General features: G+C 47.5%; 1 protein-coding gene across 1 annotated transcript in view; it reads left to right on the top strand.

The window, feature by feature from the left end:
* Positions 1-8,184: 8,184 nt before the first annotated feature.
* OXSR1 (oxidative stress responsive kinase 1) overlaps positions 8,185-25,330 on the top strand; it is a 94,219-nt gene continuing 77,073 nt past the window's right edge. The window contains exon 1 of the mRNA XM_087730974.1: positions 8,185-8,460. Coding sequence (XP_087587100.1) covers positions 8,391-8,460 — 70 coding nt within the window. The 5' untranslated portion in view covers positions 8,185-8,390. The remainder of the gene's footprint in view (positions 8,461-25,330) is intronic.

Genomic DNA, 25,330 nt, shown 5'->3' with positions numbered 1-25,330 from the left:
GGGCTGCTCTGCAAAGGTTTAATTAATTGAAGGTGTATTTAAGTGTTAAGCTGTTCCAAAGTCTGATTTACAAACAATGCATTTCTGTCCCTGTAGCAGAGCCCGGCTTAGCAACGCGCCTCTCCCGCCTCCCGTTTCTGCTGACAAAGCTGCCCGTGCCGTGGCCGAGGTCGGGGCGGCCCGTGCCCGCCGGACAGCCGTTTCTTCTTGCTCGGCTGGGTAAGATGAATTCCGCAAAGGCACGGCGCGGTATCCCGTGCTGCGTGGGACGCATCCCTTCGGTTCGGAGCGTGAACGTTTCATCAGCCGCACTGAGGGGCTTCGATTCCAGTTTCCCCAGTTTTAAGCTTGCTTAGGTTGGGTTGTGGTGGGGCTGGACTGGAAGGAGGGAATGAACACGGTCTGCGTCTGTGAAACACTTCACTACGGCTCTCTACAAAAGGTTGCTTGGAACTTTTTTTCCTCCCCCTGTTTCACGCCCGCCTTCCCGCTGCCCTGCGGAGCGGGGACAGCCGAGCGCGGTGGCTGGGGCTGAGCCTGGGGACAGCACGGTTGCTCCGTGCTGCGCTTCCAAGCCTCCCCTTCCCAGCGAACGCGGAGCCCCCCAGGGTGAGGAGGCAGGTGGCGGATGGCTGGAAGCACGGAGGCACTGGGAGGAACGTGCCAGGGTTTCCCCAACAGCCGAGCATCCAGACTCTCCCCGGACCGGATAGATTTTGTACGGCCTTACCACGCATTCACGCGGGGAAAGAGCACAGCAGCGTGCCAGGCTGGGTGCCAGCCGGCGGGGGAAAGGATCAGCGGGTCCTGCTGGCTCGTTTCACCTGCGGCGAGGGAGCTGGAGGGCTCTGCAGAGGAGGCGGCAGGCGAGACGGTGGGAGGAGGAGGAGGAGAAGCCTTGCTCCAAGCCCAGTGAGAACGTGCGGGCTCAACGCCATGAATCTTGTCCAGTCTGTTAATGAAATCAGAGTCACAAGGTGATGAACCAGGTCTTATCCCCTGTTTAGGGTGCTAAAGTTAGGAACAGGACGGACTCACGGGAAATACGCTCAGGCAAATGTGGGGGTTACGATGAAGTGAACTTTCACAAAGGTTTTGCAGCATTTTTCTGGCTCAAATCTTCAGCGATGTTCGCCTGCTGTTCGTGTCAGCAGAACTAAACGTAAGAGCCGTAAGTCCTAAGGTGCTTAACTGCTTGCGTGCCAGTTTGCGATCTGTTGCCTCAGAAACAAAAAACACCGTTCGGGAGGGGAAAACTGGGTGAGCAAACCTGAAGGTCCACGTGCCAGCCCCCGTCCTGCCGGAGCCACGGCGGACGCTGGGGACTGCTTCACAGCAACGTTTTCAAAAGCGTTCAGGAATCCGGGTGGCTGATGTAAAACTACTGAATCGCGGAAGATTTAGTGTTTGATTTTTGGCAGCGCTTGGCAGACAGCCCCAACTGCAATACACGTGGAAATGAGATTTAAAGTGCTTTGAGCAGAGGCCTAAAATGGACATTGGCCTTAAAATGTCAGTGTCTCAGCATCTCTAAAACCTCACACGGGCATGCAAAGAACATCATTTTCCACTAAAGCAAAGGGCTTTTGAGATCTTTAGAAAGAAAAGCAAAGAAGAGAAGCATCATGTTTTTTTACTCTATTTAGTCTAAAAATGAATATTCCCTGTTTTTCCCAACAGTTATTCTTTCGCCTCCTTGGTGACTTAGCCTCTCCTAGCACGGCGTCTGGCATCTGCTTAGCCGCATTGTTTTAGCGCGCATCGGGAATGGAAGCACTTAAGATTTTCTCTCTGAGCTCTCAGAAATCTCGCCTCATCAGCATGCTGCTCTCGGCAGACGGGTTTTTCTTCAGCTCCAAGACATGCATATTGATCAGTCATTTTCTTTTGTTACCTAGCATCCTGTCATCGATTTTAATTGTTCGGTATGGAAGAGGAAGCATTCAGTACACGTAGAATTACCAACTATGAAATTTTGCTTTCCGCACCTTTCGCCAGCCGGTGCCCGCAGCTAAGCCCTTAGGAGCCGCGGATCTCCCTCTCTCAGCTAGCAATCTGCACTAATTATGCAGCAGGCAATTTTTCTCTATTAAATCAATTTCTGATTCTCTGTGACAGCTTTCCCTGCCGCATGATTTCACACTTCCGCAGTTTGTTTCTGAGGTGCCATGCGGGTTTTTTTTTCTTTCAAAGGGGGGGTGGTGGGAATCCATTTAACTCGCAGATACCTTGCTCATGTCTTCCCAGCTCCCCTTTCCTGCTGCTGTCCTTAAGAGATTTGTACGACTCGGGTGACTCCTAGTGCGTCTCCTTCGCTTGTGGCTCCTCTCGGGCTCCCTCATCAGCCCACAGGGCTGCTCCGGGGCTGTTCCGTGAAGCTTCCTCTCCTGCTGCTGAAGTGGGACGGCTTCTGCATGATGAAACTGCAGCTTGGTCCTCTATCTGAGAGAGAGATGAATCTTCCCTTCCCCACGGTGCAAAATATCACAGCTGGGAGCTGGTGCGATTCATTAACTCTTCTTCTTCCTGCAAAATATCTTCTTAGACTGAGATTGTTCCCATCTTTTGAAAACATTCCTGCACTCTCAGAGGCCTTTCATTACAAATATTTCCTGAAGGCTCTGTACGTAAGGACCTTGGTGTCCTCCTACTGTCTCTCTGATTCTAGGTTTTCCTTTACTTTAGATACACAAAAGGGATCCTATTTTTAGCAGCCAGCAGTCAGTGACACAGGAATTCATGAGTAGGAAGGAAAGGATGTGAACTATCCAAATAGGTTTTTTTTTTTCAAATGCGATCTATTTACATTCCTATCGCCATAGTAATCAGCTATGAGTCACTGTTACACTGAACTATTAGACTATTATTGTAAACGCATGTCATCAGAATCTGCTAATGGGAACCACAAACCTTGCCCGGCCTCAGCTTAGCAGGGTTCGAGAAGATACTGGCCGTTTGTAAGGATAAGAACAATATTCCCTCACAAATCTTATTCCCAGGCGGCAAGAAGAGAATGAAATCTTATTCAACCCTGTATTTCTCTTCCTAGAGTTTCTCTTCTCACTGCCTGTTAAGAGAATTCATCTTGCTTCATTGTAATGTCACAAAGGATGATTTATTTTATTTCTTCAAAGTTTGCCAGCTGTAAATCGGGTCCAAGCACTCCCAGCTGACTGGGAATATCCAGAATATCCGTGCTGTATCACCTGAGAGCAGCAGTGTCTCCAAAAGCTGCTTTCTGTGTCCAGTCCTGCCGCGGCCGGCCCCCAGGAGGAGATTTCAGTACCCAGGGACGCTCGGGACGCCTCTGCTGCAACAGCAAGTGGCACGGAGGGGATCTTCTCTGGCATTGCTAGGCTGATTTCTGTCAGGAGTTATGTCCGGACTGAGTATTATTCTAAAAGAGTGTTGTTGAATAATAAAATGTCTGAAATGATCTTACATACACACACAAAGCTTTATGTAATAGAACCAACAGCCCTTGGCCACCCTTCATGAACCGCAAAAGAGGAGCCAGGCCAGGTGTACCCACTTCTCCGTCGGGGTCTGGGTGCTTGCATCAGGCTTATTTTGCACTTTCAACGGCGAGGGGAAAAGCTCTGAAACACATTCTCAACCCCCCCGTCCTGCTCAGCTGCTTAGAAAATGTTTTATGATGGAGATTTACCCTCCACAGAAAAGGCCAGTGGGAAAACCTTTCTGTCCTTAGAAGCTGTGACATTCCCAGGGTGAAAAGAGGCATGGGCATGTGAAGTGTCTTTCACTAGCTTGTGTGAAGACAAAGCAGCATGGCGAAAGCATTATTGTAAACCAGAGGAGAGCAAGAGCTGATTATTAAACCGGTTCAGGTATGTGGTAATGAAGATCTTGTTATAATTATTTCTTAAACCTAGCATCGATTTTGTATTAGATTTGAAGGAGGCAGCAAAGCTATAATTGGTTACAGCGAGGGTTGACTGGCTTTCAATTTGTATACTAAAACCCCACAAACTTAGAAGAAAAGAGTAAGAAGAAAAAACGTGTCTTGGTTATAAGCGCTTCGCTTGTTTCCTGGAGCTTAAAATCTGGGGGATGTTTTCGGTGGAGGACGTAAGCGAACAGCGGAGCGCTTCTGTTGAGAGGCAGTGGTGATGGGATAAGCAGTGTGTTTGCAGAGCGAAAGCTGGTTTCAGTAAACACACTGTGAGAACCAGAATTCACCTGTTAAAACCGGGCCTTCAGCTACTTGACTTCAAAGTGACCTCAAAGGTGAATTTAAAATGACTTTGCGCACCGGCACTCAATGACGGGGCGGGGATACACGGTGGTACACAGGATCACTGAGGAAAACCTGCCGGTGTGGTTTAGACTGGCATTTGGCTTGTGTTGTGAAAACAACTGTTATTAAAAACTTGCTCCAGCTGGAGGGCTTTACATCGCTGCTCCTTCCTCCACTGCATGGTCCTTGCCTTATTTCTCAAAACTCAAAGCAAAGCTGCCAGGAGAAACCCCGGAGATAAAGTGCGGTGGTGCCTGCCTTTGTTGGCTGGAGCGGAAACCGCTTTGTAGTTCGTTAAATAATCAGCTGCTATTTAATAGAGTAAGGTCCCTTCAATAAACCTGGAAGTGTTTCCATGAAGAAAGAACAGCGGGCAAATTTTGTAGTGAAGCAAGGTCAGGCGTTCTGCTTGCCGACGCGCGCTTGCCCTACTCTGACCGCACTAAGACGGGCATTGTTGGGCTGCCCCTCGCTTTAGCAAACCATGCCCGTACCAAGCAGTGCAATGAGCACAGTAACTGCCATTGTTTGCAAGAATCATGGTAGCTAACGCACAGTCACTTCCAAACAGTGGTTTAGGATGCCTTAAAAAGCCTTTAACTAGAAACACGGCGACAAATGCCGTGGCCCCACACACTACTGAACTGTGCCAGCAAAGGCCTCTGCATGGCTGTTCTGAAAGAACAGCTTTGACTTTAACTGTAACAAGAAGAAAAGGATATATCTGAGAGTCTACATGACTATAAATGATATATCTGAGAGTCTACAAGATGAAATCTGCAGTGCCTCGATAAGCAAACTAGAGTTTAGACTAGTTTTCTACAACCCAAGTGTAAATGAAGTTACTTTATGTTCACACTTGTGATGATAAAGTACATCAACCGTCACGGATCCTTTACAGGTATAAAGCTAGTAACGTCTGTGCGCTGAGTATTACAATCACCCATCTATGCATTAAACATCTGTTTTTCGATAGCCAATATTACATGAATGGGGAAAAAAAAAAGGTGAAGAGCTGGATAGTGCCAGTAACTTTCATGGAAACAATAAGCAATTGGCTCACAAAGGCAGGAAACGATGTGCCTTACGAGAAGGAGGGCATTTTGTGCGAATGCACGCGTTGTGTGCCTGTTGTGCAAAGGCTCCCAGCCAGTCGCCGGGGGACGTGAGCCCCGGGGACATCAGTGAAATGCAGGTGTCAGAAGAAAGCCTTTACGCTGCAGCAGAACCAGCAGGAGGAGGGCACTGCCTGCTCTAATCACCATGGTGTTTTACTGGAAGTCAAAAAATACGGGAAACCCAGCTCAGAGACTTTTTTCCAAACTGCAGCCTTCCTACCTGAAAGACGCGCGGAGTTTTTCCACTTCTCGGTCTCCCCTAAAGCCTGATCCAGAGCGGAGGTGAATACACCAGGAAACTGCTTTTCCACTTCAGATTTCTGCTAAAATTTCTTGTTATTACAACAAACCACTTGATTCAGCAGCACCACTTCACAGGCTCTTTTATAAACAGGGACATTGCCTCTGCCCTGAAGAGCTTACAACCTACATGAGACAGACAAAATAAAGCAAATTAGGAAAAGCAGGATGAGCAGAATATTAACGATGAAACAGGTGAAGGTGCTTGGAGATCTGAAGTGGGCTAAGGATTAAAATCTTTGTGGAAGCCAGCTCCCGTTTTTCACCCCCCATTGGACTCGCGTTGAAACAAGCTGCTGAATGAATGAGTGCAACAGCAACGCCTCATTTTTGAGGGACCCAAAATCCTGAGTTCATTTAAAAAAATAATACAAAATCTGTGGGATGAGAGATTTGGGGTTAAAATTTTGGGTTAAAATGAGAGAGAATTTTGGGTTAAAAATGTGGAAATGCCTTTTTCACCGCAGAGCTGGAAAACTAAAATACAGCATTCATTTGTGGATGTTCATGTGGCCACTGGTGGCCTTGGCAGTGCACATTTTAAATTTTAATTTCGATCAAAGTCTGTGCTAATTCTTAACGAACAAGGCTTATTGTGGGCCTAATCCTGCCCCATTGATCTAAATCAATAGAGTTTTAGCATTGCCTTCAGGGGGTAGATTTTTGGCCCAAAATAAGAGAATTCAAAATATGGTTCTGACTTTAAAAACACTGTGGTAAAATTAAGCATACATAAGTCTCTTTTTGTTGTTGACGCCTGGCTCAGATCCATTCTTAACATGCTGTTAGCTATCAGAAATATGACACTGGCCACCTGAGTGCATGCTCTGGGGTAAAACCTGTTTTTAATTGCTGTATAAACTCCTTTTATAACATGGTTAAAAGATCACAGAGGCAGTTCTGAGCAGTAATTAAAGCATATTTAGCAAATATTAAAAATTGCTCAGCGGAGGAATGTTTAACACAGACAAGTAGGAAAAACAAACAGCTTTTCAGTTAGAAGCTCTGCCTCATGGACAAAGACCATCGTTGTTGAGTGCCTGCACAACAGCAAGCGAGATGGGACTGTGGGCAAAAAAAGAGCAGAAGGAAGGAGTTAGCGTCCTGCGTTAGGTAGCACAAGTGAAAATACCAGAGTCAGACCATGCATTTGGCAGGGTGCAGCAGCCCTCTACAAAGCCTGGTTCATCAGAGGCATCTCAGGAATTTGTCCTAATAAGCTAAAAATATGTATAACTTATGTTCTTTGACTCACAGTAGTGCCTGACATCAAGCTACAAGAAGAACAGTGACCGGCAAGGAAGAATGAATCCAGATACAGAAATTCCCCATCAGTTCTCCTGATGGTTACTATCGTGCCTGGCGATAGCGAGAGATGCACCGTTTTGTGTATTTTATGTCGGGAAAAAAACAAATCCTCAAACTGTGAACACTTTAAACCAAATATAGAGACAGCAGCCTTCGTGGGTTCGTGGTACCAGTTAGCCTCATATTCCTCACTCTTGTAATCTGTTTTTTCCCCACTGACCACCAGATGTACTTCTGAACGCATCCGTATCAACAAAGCTCCAGCTACGGACTTGTGGGCCATGAACTGTAGGGTAAGGGTGTTGGACATAACCATGAGTGTCGAAATTGCAGTGTCCTGGCAGCTGGGAACCTGGAGCATTGCTCGTCCTCAGAGGCAGCGAGGACAAAACCACACCTCCTGATCCCTCCATACCCATCGCAACCCCAGGACCTATTTTTGAAGAGGGAATGTGGATCCCCGAAGCGCCTGGGCCGGGCTCCCCACCTGCTCACCGCAGGGCCGCGGCTGGTGGGGAGGCAGAGATGGGGGACAGCGGCTTGGCCCTCTCTGACCCCATCTGGGCAAGGCCGCGCCATCGCTTTCTGTCCTTCCATCCGGTGGGTTCCAATGTGTCCGGCCCACCAGGGAGACAACACAGGGCTGCAGCTCCGGCCAGCTGCCACCACGTTTGGCTCTCAATCGCCCTCTTGGCAGGCCCGGGCCCAGCCGCGGCCCAGCCGCCCCTTCCCGCCGCTCCCGGGCCTTCGCTCCCAGCCCCGACCAGAGGCCCCGCTGACCAAGGGACCCTGGCGAAGGACAAGACGCGATTGACAGCCTCTCCGCCAATGGGAGCTGCGGATTCGGCAGCTGGCAGCCAATCGCAGCCCGCAGTGCGCCTTAAGCCAGCAGCCCCTCCCGCCTCTTGCCTGAGGGAGGGGAAGATGTGGGCAGCCGCCATCTTGTGTGTGGCATCCCCGCCCTTCCCTTTCCCTTCCTCAAGGACTCCCCCTCCGCCGTCCGCTCTCGGCAGCCCGCCGTACCGGCCCGTTCCCCGAGGGCGGTGTCGGCAGCCGAATGAACCGTGGCGGGCTGACGTGGCGGCGGCGGAGGGGCGCCACGCTCAAGATGGCGTCGGGCGGCTCCCCGCTGTGGTGGGCGGGGCGTAGCGCGCGGCGGCGTGTGCGGGTGACGTCAGGGCGCTCTGGGCATGGGCAGGTGGAGGGAGCAGGCAAAGTTTGGCCGGCGGTAGCGGCGGGCGGCGGCGGAGGCAGCGGCGGGGTCGCGGCAGCCTCTGCCGGCGAGGGGCTCGGCTGGGGGTCGGGGCAGCCGGGCCGCTCGGGGCAGCGCAGCGGCTCTCCGCTCCTTCGCTCCTGCGTGGCGCTCCCCCTCGCGGCGCGGAGGGCGGGCGGGCGGCGGCGCGGCCATGGCCGAGGACCCCAGCGCGTTGCCCTGGTCCATCAACAAGGATGACTACGAGCTGCAGGAGGTCATCGGTGAGCGGCGGCGGGGCGGGACGGGGACGCTTGGCTCCCGCCCGGTGTCTGTGGGCACCGGGGAGGGGGTGTGTGGGGTGGCCCCTCGCTGAGGGGGGGTGTCTCCCCTGAGGGAAGTGGCGGGGGTTGTCCCCGCTCAGCTGAGGGGGGTCCTGTCACACTCCCCCCCCCCCGGCAAGGAGTAGGTGCCCCCCCACTGATGCGTGCCTGAGGAGGTGTGAGGGGGGTCTGCTCCCCCCCCCAGGGGTGTGGGGGTCTGGGAGAACCCTTTACTGGGGGGGGCGTGGGGGTCTGCCCTCCCCTCACTCCAAGGGGGGGTGTCCGGGGGGCCAGGTGTCCCGTCCCCCCCCCCCCCCCCGCCGGGGGTTGGGCGTGTTCAAGGAGGGCCTGGGGGTCCACTTCTGCAGCCTCTCCGTGGGTGCGGGGGGGGGGGGTGCTGCTCCCCCTCCTCACGCGTGTGCGGGACCCAGGGAGGGGGACGTGGGTCTGGCCCACCCCCAGCAGAGCCTTGGGGCGGTCGTGGGGGGGGCACCCCCCTGGCAGGGGTCTCTGCCCCCCTCTTCTGCGGGGGGGGTGGGGGTGTCCCCATGCCTGGGTCAGTGGGGACAGGGCGGGACGGGGTCTGCAAGTGGGGGCTCTTCCATCTGCCTGTCACCCTGCGGATTCACATGTGCTGGGTGTGTGGGAGCAAACTCCACGGCTTACGTGGGCTCTCTCCTTCTGGGGCACCCCGTTCGTTCTGGGGGAACCACTCCTCTCTTGGCAATTTCGAAGCCCCATGTTGCTTTGGTCCATGCAGAGGACGGAGGGTTTTGTAGTGCTGCCGAGCGAGCCTTTTATCCTGGGTTTTTGCTGCTGCTGTGAATTTTCATTCATTGTCCTCACAGCTCGAGGCCCTAGCCCTTGCTCTCTCCATTAAATGATTTTCTTTTTCCCCCCTCCCTCTCACTCTCTTTTGACTTTAAGCCGCACAGTTACCAAAGGCCTCCCGCTGTACTGATTTATTGGCTGTCTCAACCATTTTGTTGGGGTGTGTGTTTAAGGGATATATTGCTCTAGGGCGAGTATGTGACACATCTGAGGTGGTGCCACAGGTGACTCCACGGTCAGTGCCTCCCGTCTGCTCTCCAGAGGCATGAAAGAAAGCAGGAGGTGGCAGGGCAGGCTCCTGGCCAAAGGCTTTTAGGAAGGAGGTTAATTTTTAGAGTAATCTTTGTGAAGTGCGTTTACTTGAAGTTTATAAATGACGTAGCGGTATCGTGCCCAGGCCTTCCATCTCTGCCTCACGGGGAGACTTGTTTTCTGTTAAGGAGGGTGGGAGAGTTTGTGAAAATGCTGTTTTAAGAGATTAAATTCTTGGCATTGTTTAAAAGTAGGAAGGAACTAAAGCTGTGGAGGGGGGGAAATCCTTCTGGAAATCGCTGTTGCTCTGTGGGATCAAGGCTTTGTCCTCTTCCTTCGCTCAGTGGGAGCAGCAGGGCTTTGGGAAGGAGACAAACTCCTGGTAAAGAGGGAAGGTGTAATCTTATAGATCAACCCTTTAAAGCTCCTTTGGAAGATGCACCCTGGGGAGGATGATGTTCAGCCTCTTTGAGGAGCAGGAGATAAAGGTGCGGGGATGAAGGGGGAGAACATGCCACCCATTCCCGGGGAAAGAGAACTGCATGTGTGTGTGTATGTGTAGGAAATGTTTTTTTTTTTTTCCCTTTTGGGAGCTTGCAAAGGGGTGCTGTGGTAGCACAAAGCAAGGATTTGAGCTTGAGTATCCAACGATAGGAGCAAACGGACAATCTGCCTGTTTGTAGCCAGGGAACAGAGTGGGATGGGAACAAAAGGGAACGTGAATGCACTTCTGCTCTTAGGAGAACTTACTGCTGGAGACGCGCATCCTGCAGCCTCAAAGTATTAGGAGGAGCAGAGAGATGTGTTGTCGTCTCACATTAGCTGACAGAATGCGGGGAGAAATCAGGAAAGAAGTATTTAATTTCTTCTGTATCTTTTCCCTGTCCCTCTGTAAACCGAGTTTCTGGATGTCGCTTGCTCACTGAATGATTGCGTTGGCATTCTGGCGTGTGATGGAGTGTACACCGAAATGTGTATATTGCAAACATATGGTTTCTCTTTTTAACTTTCCCATCCCCCCCCTTACTCATTTCAAACACTGGTGTGTCTGCCAGTGTCCTGGATGGAGATGTGACGCAAGTTTCCTAGCACGTATATGATTTGTGGGACAAAATGTCACTGTGTTAACTGAGCTGGACTGCCTTGCCTCCCTCCTGCTTCATGTCTCCTGTAAACCTCAAGGGTTTTTTTGGGTTTTTTTGAGCTCTCTTTACTTCTGTTGAGCTGTAAAAGTCTTTCAGCCGGGAACAAAGAGATGTCCTGGTGTGGAAAGAGATGAACCTTGCACTGGTGCTTTTAAAGGATTTAACGTGTTTCCTGATGAAAAACATTGCTCTTTACATTTAGAGTCCGATATTCAGTAGATTACCAGCTCAGCTATTTTTCCACATCAGAATAAAGGAAATCCATGTGTAATCAAATTCCTTAATTTGTGCTGGTTTTGCTTGAAAATAGCCATATGCGGCTTTCATTTGACGTGGATGGCTCCATACCGTTTTGCTGCAGGAATTGAAAGAGCAAGTTTTCTACCTGCAAAGAGAACTTCTCCTGTAAAACTGCCCTCCTGTTCTGGCTAATAGTAAAAAAAGGATTACTCAGCACTGGAGATGACTCATGCCATTATAAAGGTATGGATTAATGCCTGCATTTATTATGCTTGGTTAGTGTTAGTGACTGCCGAGTAGCCTCCCTAGGTTAAATAACTTCTGTTCCACTGAATTAAGGCACCTTGCTCAGGATCAGAACCCGACCTTCATTTCAAAAAAAGATAAAATGAAGGTGGGGTAGGAGCAGCAATTTATAAAGCATTTCTATGAAATGTACCCCCAGAGTAGCGATAGTCTTTGCAGGTGAATACCGCCTCTGGAGACATCTACATTTTCATCTGAAAAGAAAAATGTAGTCTGTGCTGGTGGTTGTGAAGGTGGTCTTCCGAGCGTGGATCGCATATAAATCACGGCAGTCTTCTTTTTGAAGCCTGGAAAAAAAAAAAAAAAATTGACCTCATGCTGCTTGTGCTGATCAGATACTTGCAAACGCGTTTTCCCTCGGATCTCACAGTTCCTGTTGGAAATGGTGGTAGCGGTAGTGAAGTTGATTGGAACTGGGTCATTCTCATTTTGCTACTTTTTTGGAAAGATGAGAGCTGTGCTGACGCTGGCTGTTTGATTTAGGAGCATCCTCTTTGCTGTGAACAGTCTGTGCCAGAAACAGAAGATAAATTAGCGGAGGGAGTGCTCCCTTGCTCTGTTCCTGTGCCCTTTCTCTGCTGACAGATTCCTTCATAGCAATGAGGACAACGCAGGCTGCGTGAACAGATGTGGTGGGAGTTCCTTCTCCCCTCAGAAATCAAGCTTAAATTCAAAATTGAAGTCACCATTTAATGAATGATTAGGTTTTTTTAATGACTCCACGTAGCTTTTGAGTTGGGCTTTGGCTTGTGAACACATTGATCTTTTGCAGTTGAATATTCAGATTTGTAGCTACGTTCTTCCCAAGCTCTACGTGTGAGTGTTTATATGCCTGTGTGGGAGAAACTTTCTTTTGCAGGTATAGAGGAACTTCTTAGAATTAAGATTTCCGCTTCCCCAAACTTTATCAAAACGTCTGTGGTCACCCATCTTGTGTGCTTGTGTAGTTATCTCATGTACTGAAGAAGCAGTGCCATTGAAAAAGAGCAGCCTGTAAGTACTCACCAGGTACCATCGATGTCTTTGGACATAAAAACCAGGCGGGACTGGGAGGCTCTTGTCAGATGATAACTTTCTAGGTTTCTTTTTTGAAGCGTGGTGTTGATTTTTACCTGTGAGTCTTACGTGCTAGCTGCAGCCAGTTTCATACGCTTAACTATTTAAAACCCATTCAAGAAAAATGTTACACTCTGTAACTGCTTGAGAACTAAATTGAGCGTTTAGACTTCAGTCTTGGTGCCATATGTTTTGTTTTAGCATTTCCTCGCGAATTCCCACTCCTCCCCCCAGCCTAGCTAAACAAAATTGATTCCTCCAGCATATTCCCAGTATTCAGGGTGGTTAAGTCATTTGAAGACTTGCTTTGTGTGCTCATTTGTAAACTTTTTCCACTTAAAGTTGGTAGAAAAGCCTTTTTGTTGTTTTATATTATGTTAGAGCTTATATAAAATTATCTTTGGGCAAATGTAGATCTGTTAAAAAATGTTAATGGTCATTCATAGCACTTGGTTTGCTTGGGCACTGAAGCGTGAGATGCTTGATACTGCAGTTTCTCAGCTGCTTGGACATAGGCAAATATATCTTGTGTATTCCTGAGCGAGACTGAATAGCCAGGTTACTCCCACATCCAGGGGACCCTTCCTTGAATACTTGGCACATCTCGCTTCTTTAAGACCTTTGATACCATCACCCTACTAGAACAGGGCTAAATTGAATTGATCTTCACCTCTTGGGAAGTGATAGCAAAAGGTGTTTAGTTGTGCGTGTATCTTTGTTTAGTGTTTCTGTTGTTTGCTCTCTGATGGGAAGGGGGATAAAATGCACAAGGAAGCAGGCTGAGGACGTACCAAGCCAAGCGGTGGTGAAGGAGGCTGGCTGGGAAGAATACATCGTTGTTACTGAAGCGGCGTGGCTGCTTTTCCTGCTGATTTGAGGGGAGGGCAGAGATGGTTCCTTGCTGCTTTCAGTTATTCTGGGGTATTAAAAAAACAAACAAACATATGGGGTGTTTCATGTGGCAGTAGCTCACACTTTCCCGTGGTTGGTTTCTATGTGGTAGTTGCTTCTAGTAGTGCTAGGTTCCTGGACTGATTAATGTTTAACACTTTCATTTCTCAAGAATACCATTTAGATAGTTTCAATTTAATGCAAATATCTTAGTGCTGGGAAATTTGGATGTGCTGTGCTCCTGAGCACACCTGAGGGGTGTATATGCTGGCTGACAAATGCACGCCCGGGAGGGTGGTTCCTTCTGCAACTGATGAAATCTTGGAGAGAATCAGCTCTTCCCCAGAACATTTGTCATTTAAACTTGGCAGCATCTATTTTATTTCTGAGTGTTAGCAGCTTGCCCACCAAGTCAGTGTCTAGAGATGTAATCTTATAATAAAAGTTGGAGCTGTTTTAAAATGATGGGCAATAACACTGGTTCTTACTGCTAATTGTGTTAGCCAATTGCAAAAAAATGTATTTTGGTCAAATTTTCTTGGAAGATTTCCCCTAAAATGCACAATATCCATCGTAAATCTCTGTAGTAGTAAATTTAGCTGTGGACATGCTAATGGAGTGCTTGTAAACTTGGTGTTATTAAACTTTTGTAATAGGGAGAGACAGGCTTGAGGGCTTTGTGGGTGTAGAAGATTAGCTGTTGGAGCAGTGGAATTTGGCATTGCAAAATCTTTGCAATATCAGGATCCTGGGACTTTCCAGATAAGTTTAGCCTATTACCCTGCGTTCCCTTCAGAATCAAACAACTGAGATGCAGATAGGAAGAACTTGGCTCTCAAAGTTGCTGCAGTTTCCTGTGGCTTCACCTAAGGGAGTTCAGCCTTGACATTTCTAAAAAAACATCAAACTCCGTCTGTCTTTCTGGCAGTCATGCAGGAAAGTCTCGCAGGCAGGGTTAGGTCCCTGGCTGACAGGCGGTCCAGGCTCTTTACCAGAAGGTCATCGCTCCTGGTGTATGAGAGGAGATGAGGTACCTCTGATGTGCAAAATAATGCATATGCTAATGAAGGGAGCCGTACTAAGAACGAAATCAAACTTGTCTGAGTAAGACAAGATCACTGTAGCAAATAGTGTAAATACAGCGAAATGACAACAGGGTTACGGGTACCTGACTAGGTCCGTGATACCACTTTGGTATTTCTCATGTTCCTCTCGTGCTAGAATACAAATGAAGAGACTGGCCTTAGTGTGGGATTCTGCCAACCGTAAGTTTGATCCCATAGGTTGTCTGGGTGCTTTGTTTGCCTTGAAACACTGCTCATGCATGGGGTTCTCACGTTCATCATCACAGCCTGCGTATTCCTTGTTTTTCACCAGATTATGTGGTCCTGTCACATAGTACAAGCAGGCAGGGATTTGTAGTGATCCAAGTGAAAAAAGGAAAAATCGAATATTTCTTTTCAGCCCTACTCAATAGCTACAATATCCAGCAACTTTTTTTTTTTCCCAAGTCCTTTCTTTCACCACTCCCCAAGGTTCTTGAAGATCATTGCTTCCTGATGTGTCGCTGCACACAGAATTTTCTTGCAATTAAGAGAAATTCCACCCTGGGAAAAAAAATATTTGGTTATGTATCAACCTCCGCCAAACCAGAGTATACCACACCTTGCAAGGATTTCTTAGACCTCTTTGGTTCTGCACACTGGAAAGTCTACAGGGAACAGCTGTCTTCAAGTCTTGAAGGCTTCACAAATCCCATCTGCGAATGAAGTACAGAGTAAATCCACAGCACTGATTCACTTTCTCAGCAAATCGTCAAATTAGCTGAATCTTCCCTCCACACATCCATTAAAGTTTTATACAGCTTGTACTGCAGGCTTGTGAAACAACACTCAAACTCTTATAACTCAGTCAAATTAAAATACTTTCGTTAGGGAATACAGAAAAGCTCTTCTGAATAAGACTTTAGTTTCTGGCCAAATTCAATTTTCTGCCCCAACCGTTTTGTCTTGAGAGCTAGTGAGTTGGGGGCGGGGGAGAGAAAAATTTCTTGTTTTGTTTCATTTCACTGTTTCATGCTAAACGGACTTTATAGCATTCTCCCAAATGGATATTTCCTTCAGGCAGGAAATGAGCCTATGCAAATTCATCCTGGAGAGAAAAGGTACGAGCAGCAGTTAAAAGAAGAGTAGTGACAGTTGAAATACTTCAGTGATCATCTCTTACTGTAGTAAATTCTCCTTGGGTTTTGCCAAAATTTTGCCGCTTTATAGTCATGAATGGTAATTTAAGCACAAACTTTACTCTTTTTACTGCTAGCACCTTGCTATTAATAAAGCTGTGTGGGAGGTTGCTCTGTTTCCTTTTCATCCATCCACAGAATTGTTAATTAAGTTAAAACTGCGGGGTGAAATTCTGACCTTGAGTACCCCTCTGAGTCTTCTGAGCACGTGGCTTGTCCTGTGGTATCCTCTGCTAGATTATCGGGTGGAAGAATTTAAGTTGCCTTTCGTCTTAGAGCAGGGTTAACTGACAAATTTTGCAGTTCGTTAGAGGGGAGAGTGTTGTCAAGTAGGAAATGTTCTAAAAAAGTAGTGGTGAACGTGGAATTGTATTGACATGCTTGTGTCAGGGCGTGAGATTATTGCATCTTGTGGCAATTCAACATATGTTCTGTAAAAGCGACGTTTTCCTAAACATTGGATGCAAGCTCCATCGTTACTGTTGGACAGGTGGTGCGTTTTCATTTTTGATTTGGTTTAAGTTAGGCTTTTGCTCATTTTTGATCTTCAGGGGCTTGTAAGTCCATTTTCTTGGGATCCAGGGTTTGTTCCAGCTCTCTGAAAAGGAAGCTTTGAAAACTGCTCTGAGAGTAGTGGAAAATGACAGCATTTGAAAAGCGAGAGAGCAAGTTAATAGCTGTGGGATGAGAACACTTAAAGAATATTTTTCTGAGGAAAATTAGCTGGCCGTGCTGAGGGCTGATACCTGTTGAGGTAAATGGGGCAGCTGAAACAGCAGTCAGGCATTTCGGGCCATCTCCAGCTTCGGGTAGACAGCACAATATTAGGTTATCTTGATGGCTTAAATACTCATAAAGGAGATGCTTCTTGTCACGGAGTAAACACCTTTCCTGCAAAATCCCCAGGGATGGATTTCATTATGTCAATTTTCAGAACACAAATGGAAAGCTACTGTCACCTATTTTGCAGAGATGCAGAGCTAGAAAGGACTTCCAGGGTCACGGGGTCCAGTTCCCTGCTATTGCTGATGCCAAATCGTATAATCCCTATACCAAATTAATGAATGCTTGTGTTTGAAATGGCGCATGGGGGAATTACAGGCACACGTTCTATTAAACACTCAAACCTCCGTGTGACCCTGTCATCGCTGTATGAAACAGCTGCTTAATGGATTCCCTGTGACAGTGGGAAGGAACAATGCCTTCTCTTTTATAGCAAGCGTCTATCGCTCAGTGTTTTTCTTAGGCTGCTTGCTTTACATTCAGGCTGTATCTGCAAGGACACTTCCCAGAGAAGGCACGGGAGACCTGCAGCTTGGTGTTCGTGCTGTCTCCAAACCGTAAACGCCTTGACTACAAATGTCTCCGATTTGTGATTCCTTAAGATCTTCCAGTGGAAACTGAGTCCTTTGGAAACTTTACGTGTTGTAAGTCCTCACCTGTAAGAACTTCACCTCCTAGGCCGCTTCTTTGTGTACCTCTTTCTGTCTCTCGCCTTGTCAGGCAGTGCACCAAGCAAGCTGAAAGCCGAGGCCGCAAGTTCCATCCCTTCACTAAAGTAAAAATTGTCATTGAGGATGCCAAGTGCTGTCTAATGAATAACTTGGCCTTGACAGCTAAGAAATACCTTGGTATTGACTTCCAGCAAACTGTACTTTGCTGGAAGAAGTGTCTTGAGCATGAACTCTTTTCCTGTTGAACAACTCACCGATGCAAATCTTTATTTGAACAGCTGAGAGGCTGATGGACTAGCAGCCTGAGCATAGTTATTTGTCCAGATCCTAAGGCTCAGGATGGTTCTCATTACTCGTGGTTAAAGAATGTAGTTTTTAACCGGTGGGCTAGTCTTGTGTGCTGAACGCACCAACAGACGCAGAAAAGACTTATTGGATCAAGCTATTCCCTGAAAAGAAAGGATAATAGCCTTCAAGAGAGGGCATATCAGATACTTAAAAGCTTATTTACCTAAAATAACCACTGTACTATCAAACATCTGCACTGTACTTAGACAGATTGTTCTGTTTAGTGGAATCCCGGCCAAATAAAATATCCTCTACAGTTGACAATTACAGTTGAGACAGAGTTCAGGGATAAAGGTTGGGAGGCAAGAAAGGAGAACACTGGCTTGGCTACTGTACCAGGGCTGTATTTCGAGCCTTGGTAATACCTGATGACAGCCAGCGTGATATTTACATTGCTGCATATACCATAAAGACCGCTGACAGTGATTAAAAGGGAAGGATAAACCTTCTCCAGTAATATTGCTGTGTTTGGAAATGAGATGTTTGAGCCTGCTTTCCATCGTGTAGAATTAACGCTGCATAGCTGCAGTGCCCTTTAAATTAGCCAGAGATACTGGCACGAAATCAAATAAATATAATTGGTTTCAGACTGAAAATCTAATTTAGGCATGCTAATAGCATCTTAAGTAAATGTGGCAGGTCACGCAGGACTTGTGTAACTGGCCCTCGGAGCTTACTGTAGTTACTGCCATGGGGAAAATGGTCTCAAAGGCGTTCCCCAAATCACCTGGGCACCTTGTGCAACTGGAGGGAGCTCGTGTTTTCTGGTGAGGTTCTGATCTATTCACTGCAGACCGTCCCTGTATCAGTAGTGTTTCTGTCCTTTTCTTGAGGTGGGCTTCAGGTTGAATCATACTTGCTTAAAGGTACGATGGGAACGCATGCTAGTTTGGACTAATTTGGTATGTCCTAGGGGCTGCAGGTTAGGCATAGGGTCACAGCAGCACCCTCTGGCCGTATCTCTCCTCCATGCTTTGGTGTTTGCAGTGAGAAGGTTGGGGAGGATATCAGACGGGCTGATCCTTGTCCCTGTTAATTCTTCTCTCCATTGATACCATCTGTGACCAGTGGCTTTTTCTCTTTTCTTTTCTTGCATCTCTTGTTCCAGTGTAGGGTCCGACACCTGGGCAGCTGCAGCTCCTTGCTGTGTTCAGCACCGCTTGGCGGTAGGGAGGCAGCTGAAAGCCCTGCTCAGCTGCGTGCACCGCAAACCGGTGACTGTGGGTGAAGCACTTCAGTGGTGAAATCAAGCAGCAAAGTGACCCAGTGACAACTTCATCAGAGATCTTGCTGACATGCTTTGCATGGCCAACCCTGTTCCTCGCCCTCCATTCTAGTCCTGGCTTGTGTTATATTGACAGGCTGACCATTTTCTCTCCAAAACTGTCACTTCTGTGCTTAGTCTGTAAGGATTCCCAACCTGAATGTTTGCTGAAGGTGGGAAAACAGATGACGTTTGTCATGTGTTCAGGGCCTAAGAGATATTGAAAGAGTTTTGAGAACAATGCGGTGTGGGGTGGGGTGAAAATTTCCACAAGACTCCCCTTCCTTTCTGCAGAAACCTTGGCATGGAGTCGTGCCGTTTACAGCAGCGAGATCTCTCTACAGCATAGAAATCGGACTCATTTATAATGTGGAGTAAGATGGGGCCACGGGGAGATGCACCCAGCCGCGGCTATTGCCCATCAGTTGCTGATGGCTCCAAAAATGGTATCGGGCTTCTTCCAAGTGACTGGATATGGGTTTGTATTCCTCCTTTTCAGTTTGAGAACTGAATTAAAGACCTGGGCAATAAGTCTGCAGCGTCGAGCGTTTCTGTGTTGATGGACCACTGGAAGGGAAGCACGTCTAAACAAGTGCTGGCAGCACTGTATGATCTTTACTGACTTATCGTCGCTCTCCGCTCTACACGGAGCATTAGGAGTCCTGAGAAAGACATCGTCTTACATGGGCAGAAAGCTCTCAGCTCTGAACACAATGCGTGGTTTTCAGTGGTATTGTCAACAGCCAGAGCTCTCATCAAGATGGTGAATAACTCACTGTCAGCAAGTTTACGTACAGTTCAAATATTTTGGCTGTATTTCTAATTCGATAGCTGAGTTTCAGAAATCTTCTTGTTTTCTCAAATTCCTGGAACATGCTGGATTAATGCTGCAATATTAGTTGTCTGTTGGACACTGCAGGTTCTAACACGAAATGATTGGGCACAGATTCTCAGGCTTTGGGGAAAACATGTAATTGAGTCTTAACAACATAAATCCCTCGTGTGCGAGTACCGTTTGAACAAACGGCCTCGCAACTTGCACAGAATAGCAGACTACTTGAGCTCTGGCTCTACTGGAATCGATGACCAAAGGTCATTCCAAAGAGATACATCTGCCATTTAAATGAAACAAACATAGGATTTCACAAGTAAAAACTGTGCTTCTTCCCATTCCTCCTTCCAGTTCCTTCATTAAAAGGTCTAGACTGTAGTCATCAGATGTGCTGGTGCAAAATAGAAGTTATTTGTATTTAAGTCTTAATTCTGTGCCTGGACATCTTACCTCCCAATTATTACCCTTTCTCAGCGTGTTGTCCAGCACATGCCCTGGGTCTTGATGGCCGCGCAGTCACCTTCGGCTTGAACCCAGCCAAACGTTCGCAGCGCTCGGCTGGGCTCAAGGTGAGCCTGGGAGCACGATGAACGGGCTGCATTCAGTGATGGGAGTTGTGCCGTATTGGAGGGCGGGGAGACGTTTTGACATTGAGCACATGGAAATGCAAAGTTTTAGGATAATTGATTTAAAACAGGGTTGAGCTATTTTTTTTTTTTAAAGCCTTTTCCTCAGAAATATGAGGGTAGCTACTCCCTTGTAAATGTGAGAGTTCAGCTATTATGCCTGCCTGTAGGACTGCTGCACACGCATAGTGCAGGTGTCTTCATGTATAGTGTGTACTCATGCTGTGATATATAGTCAGTGGGGATTGCTGGTTTTCCTCCACCCCCCCATATAGGCTTTAAAATTGGCTTCCTCACAACTGTTCAGTTAAATTTGCCTTTGCTTTTTGGCTTTGCTTATACTTCTTTGTTATAACAGATGACTTATTTCTTCCCTGCACTGTATTAGCAAGTATTTCTTTCCCTCTCCTCTACTCAATATCTTTCTGCCCCTGCTGTAGATCAAATACTGGACAACTGGAGTTGAGAGAGGGTTCACCAAGTTAAACCTGGTCTCTTAATACCTCTACCAGGGTTTTAAATAGGGTATTGACGTCTTATGCTGTGGATGTGTCATCCTTCAGCTTGCGGAGAAATAAATGTAAAGCCCTGGTTCTTCTTTCTATGGGAAATACTATTCATAGTAAATCCGTGTCGGGAGCGAGCGGTGGAAAGGTGTCTGGGAGCGAGCGTGGCTGTGTTGGTGCAGCTCTGGGAGCTCCCGGGGGTAGGCGCGTTGCCGCACTCCCAGGGACTCTTCTGCTTTTGTAGCTCTTTCTGGTCATCTTGGCCATGGATTGCTCCGCTGCTGCTTTAGTTTCCCACAGGTTTTCTAACCAGGCACAGAGCAAAACCGACTGAATTCTCCCTTACTGGTTTCACTGCTGCTCGCAGTGTTTGTAACAGCAGCGTTCAGAGCTGGCTTGCTGTTTGGGTTTGCTCTGAGCCGTGATAGAAGCACCGGAGTGATCTTCCTGCTGATTCAGGGCTGTAACTTCACTTCTAGCATCGTTAACGTTTGCAACACTCTTCCTGCAATACCGGGCTGAGGAGGTGACGCTTTCCTGTGAAAGCTTTCTCCTCACTGTGGGTGAGCAGATTTTTTCGTCCCCTCTGTGGCAGTGCTAGGAATGGGCTGAGTCCCATTACGAATTCCCTTTGGTTTTACTAATGCTATTTGTAACTGCCAGTGTAGATTGCATCTTCCCTTTCGTAGTAGGAATTTGACAACATAGTGGGGAGATGGCTTGAAGAACTATGGCTGTATTCAGGGACCATTAACACGGGATTACTTCAGTCTTCCTGAATCGTGGGGCTTGTGCCAGGAAGACTTTTGAGATCCAGTGGACTCTTCTTACCCAGTCCTGCTTGGGGAAAGGAGTATTGCCACCCTGTACTGAGCTGGCTACAAATTTAAAAGTAGGCTTTTTTGCTAGCTTGTTTTTAGAAGAGGCTCATTCTTTGCGAGAGGACTCTCTTCTCACTAGAACGTCAAATGAGGTGGAGAAAATAGAGGTATAACTTTGCCTTCATAGCAAATGGACCAAACAGTGCAAGAGCAGTCTGAGTTTGCAATCTGGTGTTTAATTTCTGGTTTAATTAGATCTGTATCTGCCCTGTGCTATGTAAGAACGCTTAAGAAATTCTATTCCCAGTCTTGTTGCTTCTTGTTTTATTACTGTATTGTCCTTGGAACGAGTTAACCACAGAGCGGGGTCCCACAGCTCCTTGGCATGAGGCTGTCAAAGAGTTGAAGCATCCAGAGATGGAGGTTGCCGTCCCCGCGCCTGCGGTGGCAGGCATGAATACAGACCCTGTGTCTGTGTGATCTGGAGCGAGGACCGTTGATGCCACGTCCGTGACCAAGAGCCCTTGGCGTGTGCCTGTGATTCCACGGCTGGATCTTCCTTGTTGTTACAGATGTGTAATCCCATAAAAAGATGTGGAGTGAAGCAAACTGTCCACTTCTCTCACTGCTTCTGCAGCTAATCACAACAGGGTGATTTCTTTGGCTGGTGTAACCAGCAGGGTGTAAGACAAAACCCTTTGAGAGATCGTGCCAGAGCCCACAGGACATGGTTCTGAATTTTTATCTTTTTTTTTTTTTTTTTTTTTTACCTGAAACTGGATACCTGGAGCCTGAAAGCCATTGGTTGGTCCAGAGCAGCCTTGCAGGGAAGTGTTTTGTGTGCATTGTTCATAAGAGGAAAACCCGGGGGCACAATTATAAACAGAGCCTGCGTCACGAGCGGCTTTCTGGCACTGCACTCCAGATAGCGGAGGATGGATTCCAGATCTCGCTTAAAAATAGAGAGCTTGTGCGTGTGCTGGGGAACGGGAAAGGAGAGGGCAGGGTTGTGCAGAGCTGTTCAGCTGAGCATGGTCTAATGCTGAAGGAGACTTGGGAACATGACTTACAGGGGCAGGGTGGGAGATCTGGATTTCTTCCGCCTTGGAAGGGTGAGCGAAGGGGGGATGTTGTTGCTGTCCTCAGCTATCTAGTGGGAAGTTACAGAAGAGATGAAGCTGGACTCTACAGAGGTGCACGGTGAAAGGCCATAGTTGTGAGCAAATCTGATTAGATAGTGAGGTGAAAAAAAGCTTTCCTGTGTGGGTGGTCAAACACAGGAACAGCCAAAGAGGTGGTAGAAGTGTCTATTGGTAAAGGTATTCAAAATTAGACTGAATTTGATGCTGAGAAACCTGTTCGAACTTGGGATTCGGCCCTGCTTTCAGCAGGAGAGTGGACTGGAGGCCTCCAGAGGTTCCTTCCAACTTAAACTGCTTGTGACAATCATTTGACCCTGGAAGAGTGCGTTTCCTCTATGGGGGGATTTGATACCACATTAAGATAACAGCTGATGCTCCAGAACTGTTGTGGATGATGTTCCCTGTTGATTGAAACAGCTGTGTGAGCAGCTGAGTTACCTCGAAGGGAAGTTTTCATATCTCCCAGTGTGCCTGAAACTCAGTTTCCAGTAGTGGGATGGATTTAAACCTTGGGCAACGTGGTTTTGTGAGCACTCTTTCTGTGTAGCTGCTTTAAATTGCCATTGCACGTGGTGAGGGAATACTGTTCTAGAGCCAGAATTTGGTATTTGTCGTGTGACCATTTGGCGTGCCTGTTCCCATTGCTTAAGCAGATATCTCTGCCAAAAGGACCTCTGGCTTCAATTGCATTGGCCTGGGAGGAGGCGTCAGTGCACTTCATCCCAGTGTTAACTGGGAGAGCTGCGACGTCCTTGTGTGGCTGCAAAGATTCAGTTATCTTTGGAAACAAAGTGTATATGAACATGCTGTGTCCTCAGGTCAGTCCCCTGTCTTTCCCCTCCTCCAAATAGCTTTGAAATCATTGGTTTCCATCAACTTTAATAGAGATCTGAGAGGTGTGTGTGTGTTTTTTAAAAAAAAAAAAAAAACAAACAAAACCAAGCTTCATGTAAGTTATGTGACAGCAGGTGACTGCAGAAGAGATGGTCTCCAGCCTCCCTTGAAGGCTGGCAGTGGACTTCTGCAGGGAGTTGGTCTCAACTTAAGAAATTCAGGCTGGAGCTCCGGAGGAACATGGATTCAGAGGGAGCAGAGGAGATGCCCTGGGAAATCAGGCTTCAGTGACTGAGTGCTTGGGGAGTTTTTGGTTTGGGTTGTTTCATCCTTTCAGAGGTTGGTTTTATTTCAGAAAGAACCATTTAGTCATAAAAACATGAAAGAAGCAAGGGTTAGAAAGGGTACGTTTTCCTCCTTAGGCAGTGTTTCCTAAAGCAGGTCGTGACCCTCTTCTGCAGGAATTTTGCAGCTGCTATCCGAAGGGTTGGAACTATATCTGAGAGCCTACAGAGGCGAAAGCAGGGGGTATTAAACAGATCTTAATACCCACTCGGGGTCTCTTTCCTCCCCCCCCAGCCCTCAACAAAATGATCTCCTGCTTTTCAGGAATAAAGCAGCAAGCATTTGGCTGTGCCCACTTTTCATTGTTTTGCTAAGCCGTTACGCTGGAAGAGATTAACTAGGGAGCGAGTTTTCTCCGAAAGCTGATCTTGAGGGAGGCTCAGAGGGAAGAGCCTCAGCGCTGACCTTGATCAGAGCGTCTTGAGGTAGGGAGCAAGCACAGACTGAGCACAGAACATTAACCCAGTGCTGCCCACATCGTTGCAGCTGAGCAGCGTGGGACTGCAGTTGGCTCTGATGGCAGCAGATTGGTGTCTGCTGCGAGAGTTGGTTTGTCTAAGTTGTGCCACGCTAGCACAAACTGCCCTTGTGGGTTTTTTTCTCATTGAAGGTGGTTCATGGCAGCCAAGGAAATCACTTCTCTCCTTACCTTTCCCCATATATTTGTTACCCGCTCCTAAACTTTAAAAAAACTTCCTTGCCAGGCTTTTTCTTTTTCTCTCCGTTGGTGTTGTCATCTCTGTCTATGCTTGTTTTCACTTAGCAATGTGTTTAGCATCCTTGCTGCAGCTTCTCTCCTTTCCTTCTCTTGCCACCCTGGTATTTCATAAACAAATTGTATGGCTGCAAAGCCTGAAGTGGCTGTGTTGCTATGTTTTCTGTACCCTTCAAAGAAGCATGGAAACCCGTCTTTGTTTGGTCCCAGAAGCACGGCGCGCCGCTGCTGCTACCAAAGAGCAGCTTGCTTGTGGCACATCGTGCTGCAGCTTGGCTTAATCCTTGCTTGATACGCTTTTGAGATTTCATTGTTTCTCTGTAATTAAGTGCTACAGAGGAGCTGAAAGAAATGACGAATTAGTGGGAGAGGGGGGAGTGGGGAGAGCAGGTGGTGATCGAACTGAAGAGAGCTGCCAGAGAAGTAGGAGCAGCAGGGAATTAAATGGGAGGAGTCTCGAGTTCGGATGATTCGCTGCCATGTGCCCAGAAGGATTTAGTTTGGGATTTCATTACTGTTCAATAATGCCATACACCCATAACGGATCGGGTCCCTGTAGGCTGGGGCATTATCCGAGCACTTGGTGAGAAGCAGTTTTTTCCCTGAAGTCCTCGCAAGCATTGATCAGGCAGGCTCGAGGGCTGGGAAGGAGCCATAGCATGCATGGTCCTGCTTTTAATTAGTCTGCATCTATTGTTTGTGGTAGTAACATCTTAAAAAAAAAAAAAAAAGAAATTAAAACACAAAGCCATTCTTTGTGTAGTCTCTTCTATAAAATCCTCGACTTCACTGTCATCTTGTGAAAGATTTGGTCTACAGTAGTGGTATCACGTCTGGATTGTAAGGAACATCTCTGCCAGTCATGCTTATACCAACTGGGTTTAACCGGCAGAGAAATCCTGGTGCGTCGTGTTGTGGGGGGAAGCAGGTGTATGCTGAAGCTATCGAGTGTCTGAGAAAGCCAGAAAGAGTCTTTGAGCA

The sequence above is a fragment of the Nipponia nippon genome, unplaced genomic scaffold, assembly GCF_047370975.1.
Source record: "Nipponia nippon isolate SJK-2023a ecotype South Korea unplaced genomic scaffold, ASM4737097v1 scaffold_1, whole genome shotgun sequence".
Classification (NCBI taxonomy): domain Eukaryota; kingdom Metazoa; phylum Chordata; class Aves; order Pelecaniformes; family Threskiornithidae; genus Nipponia; species Nipponia nippon.
The sequence above is the reverse complement of the archived record's forward strand: the minus strand, read 5'-3'. Positions and strand labels throughout refer to the sequence as shown.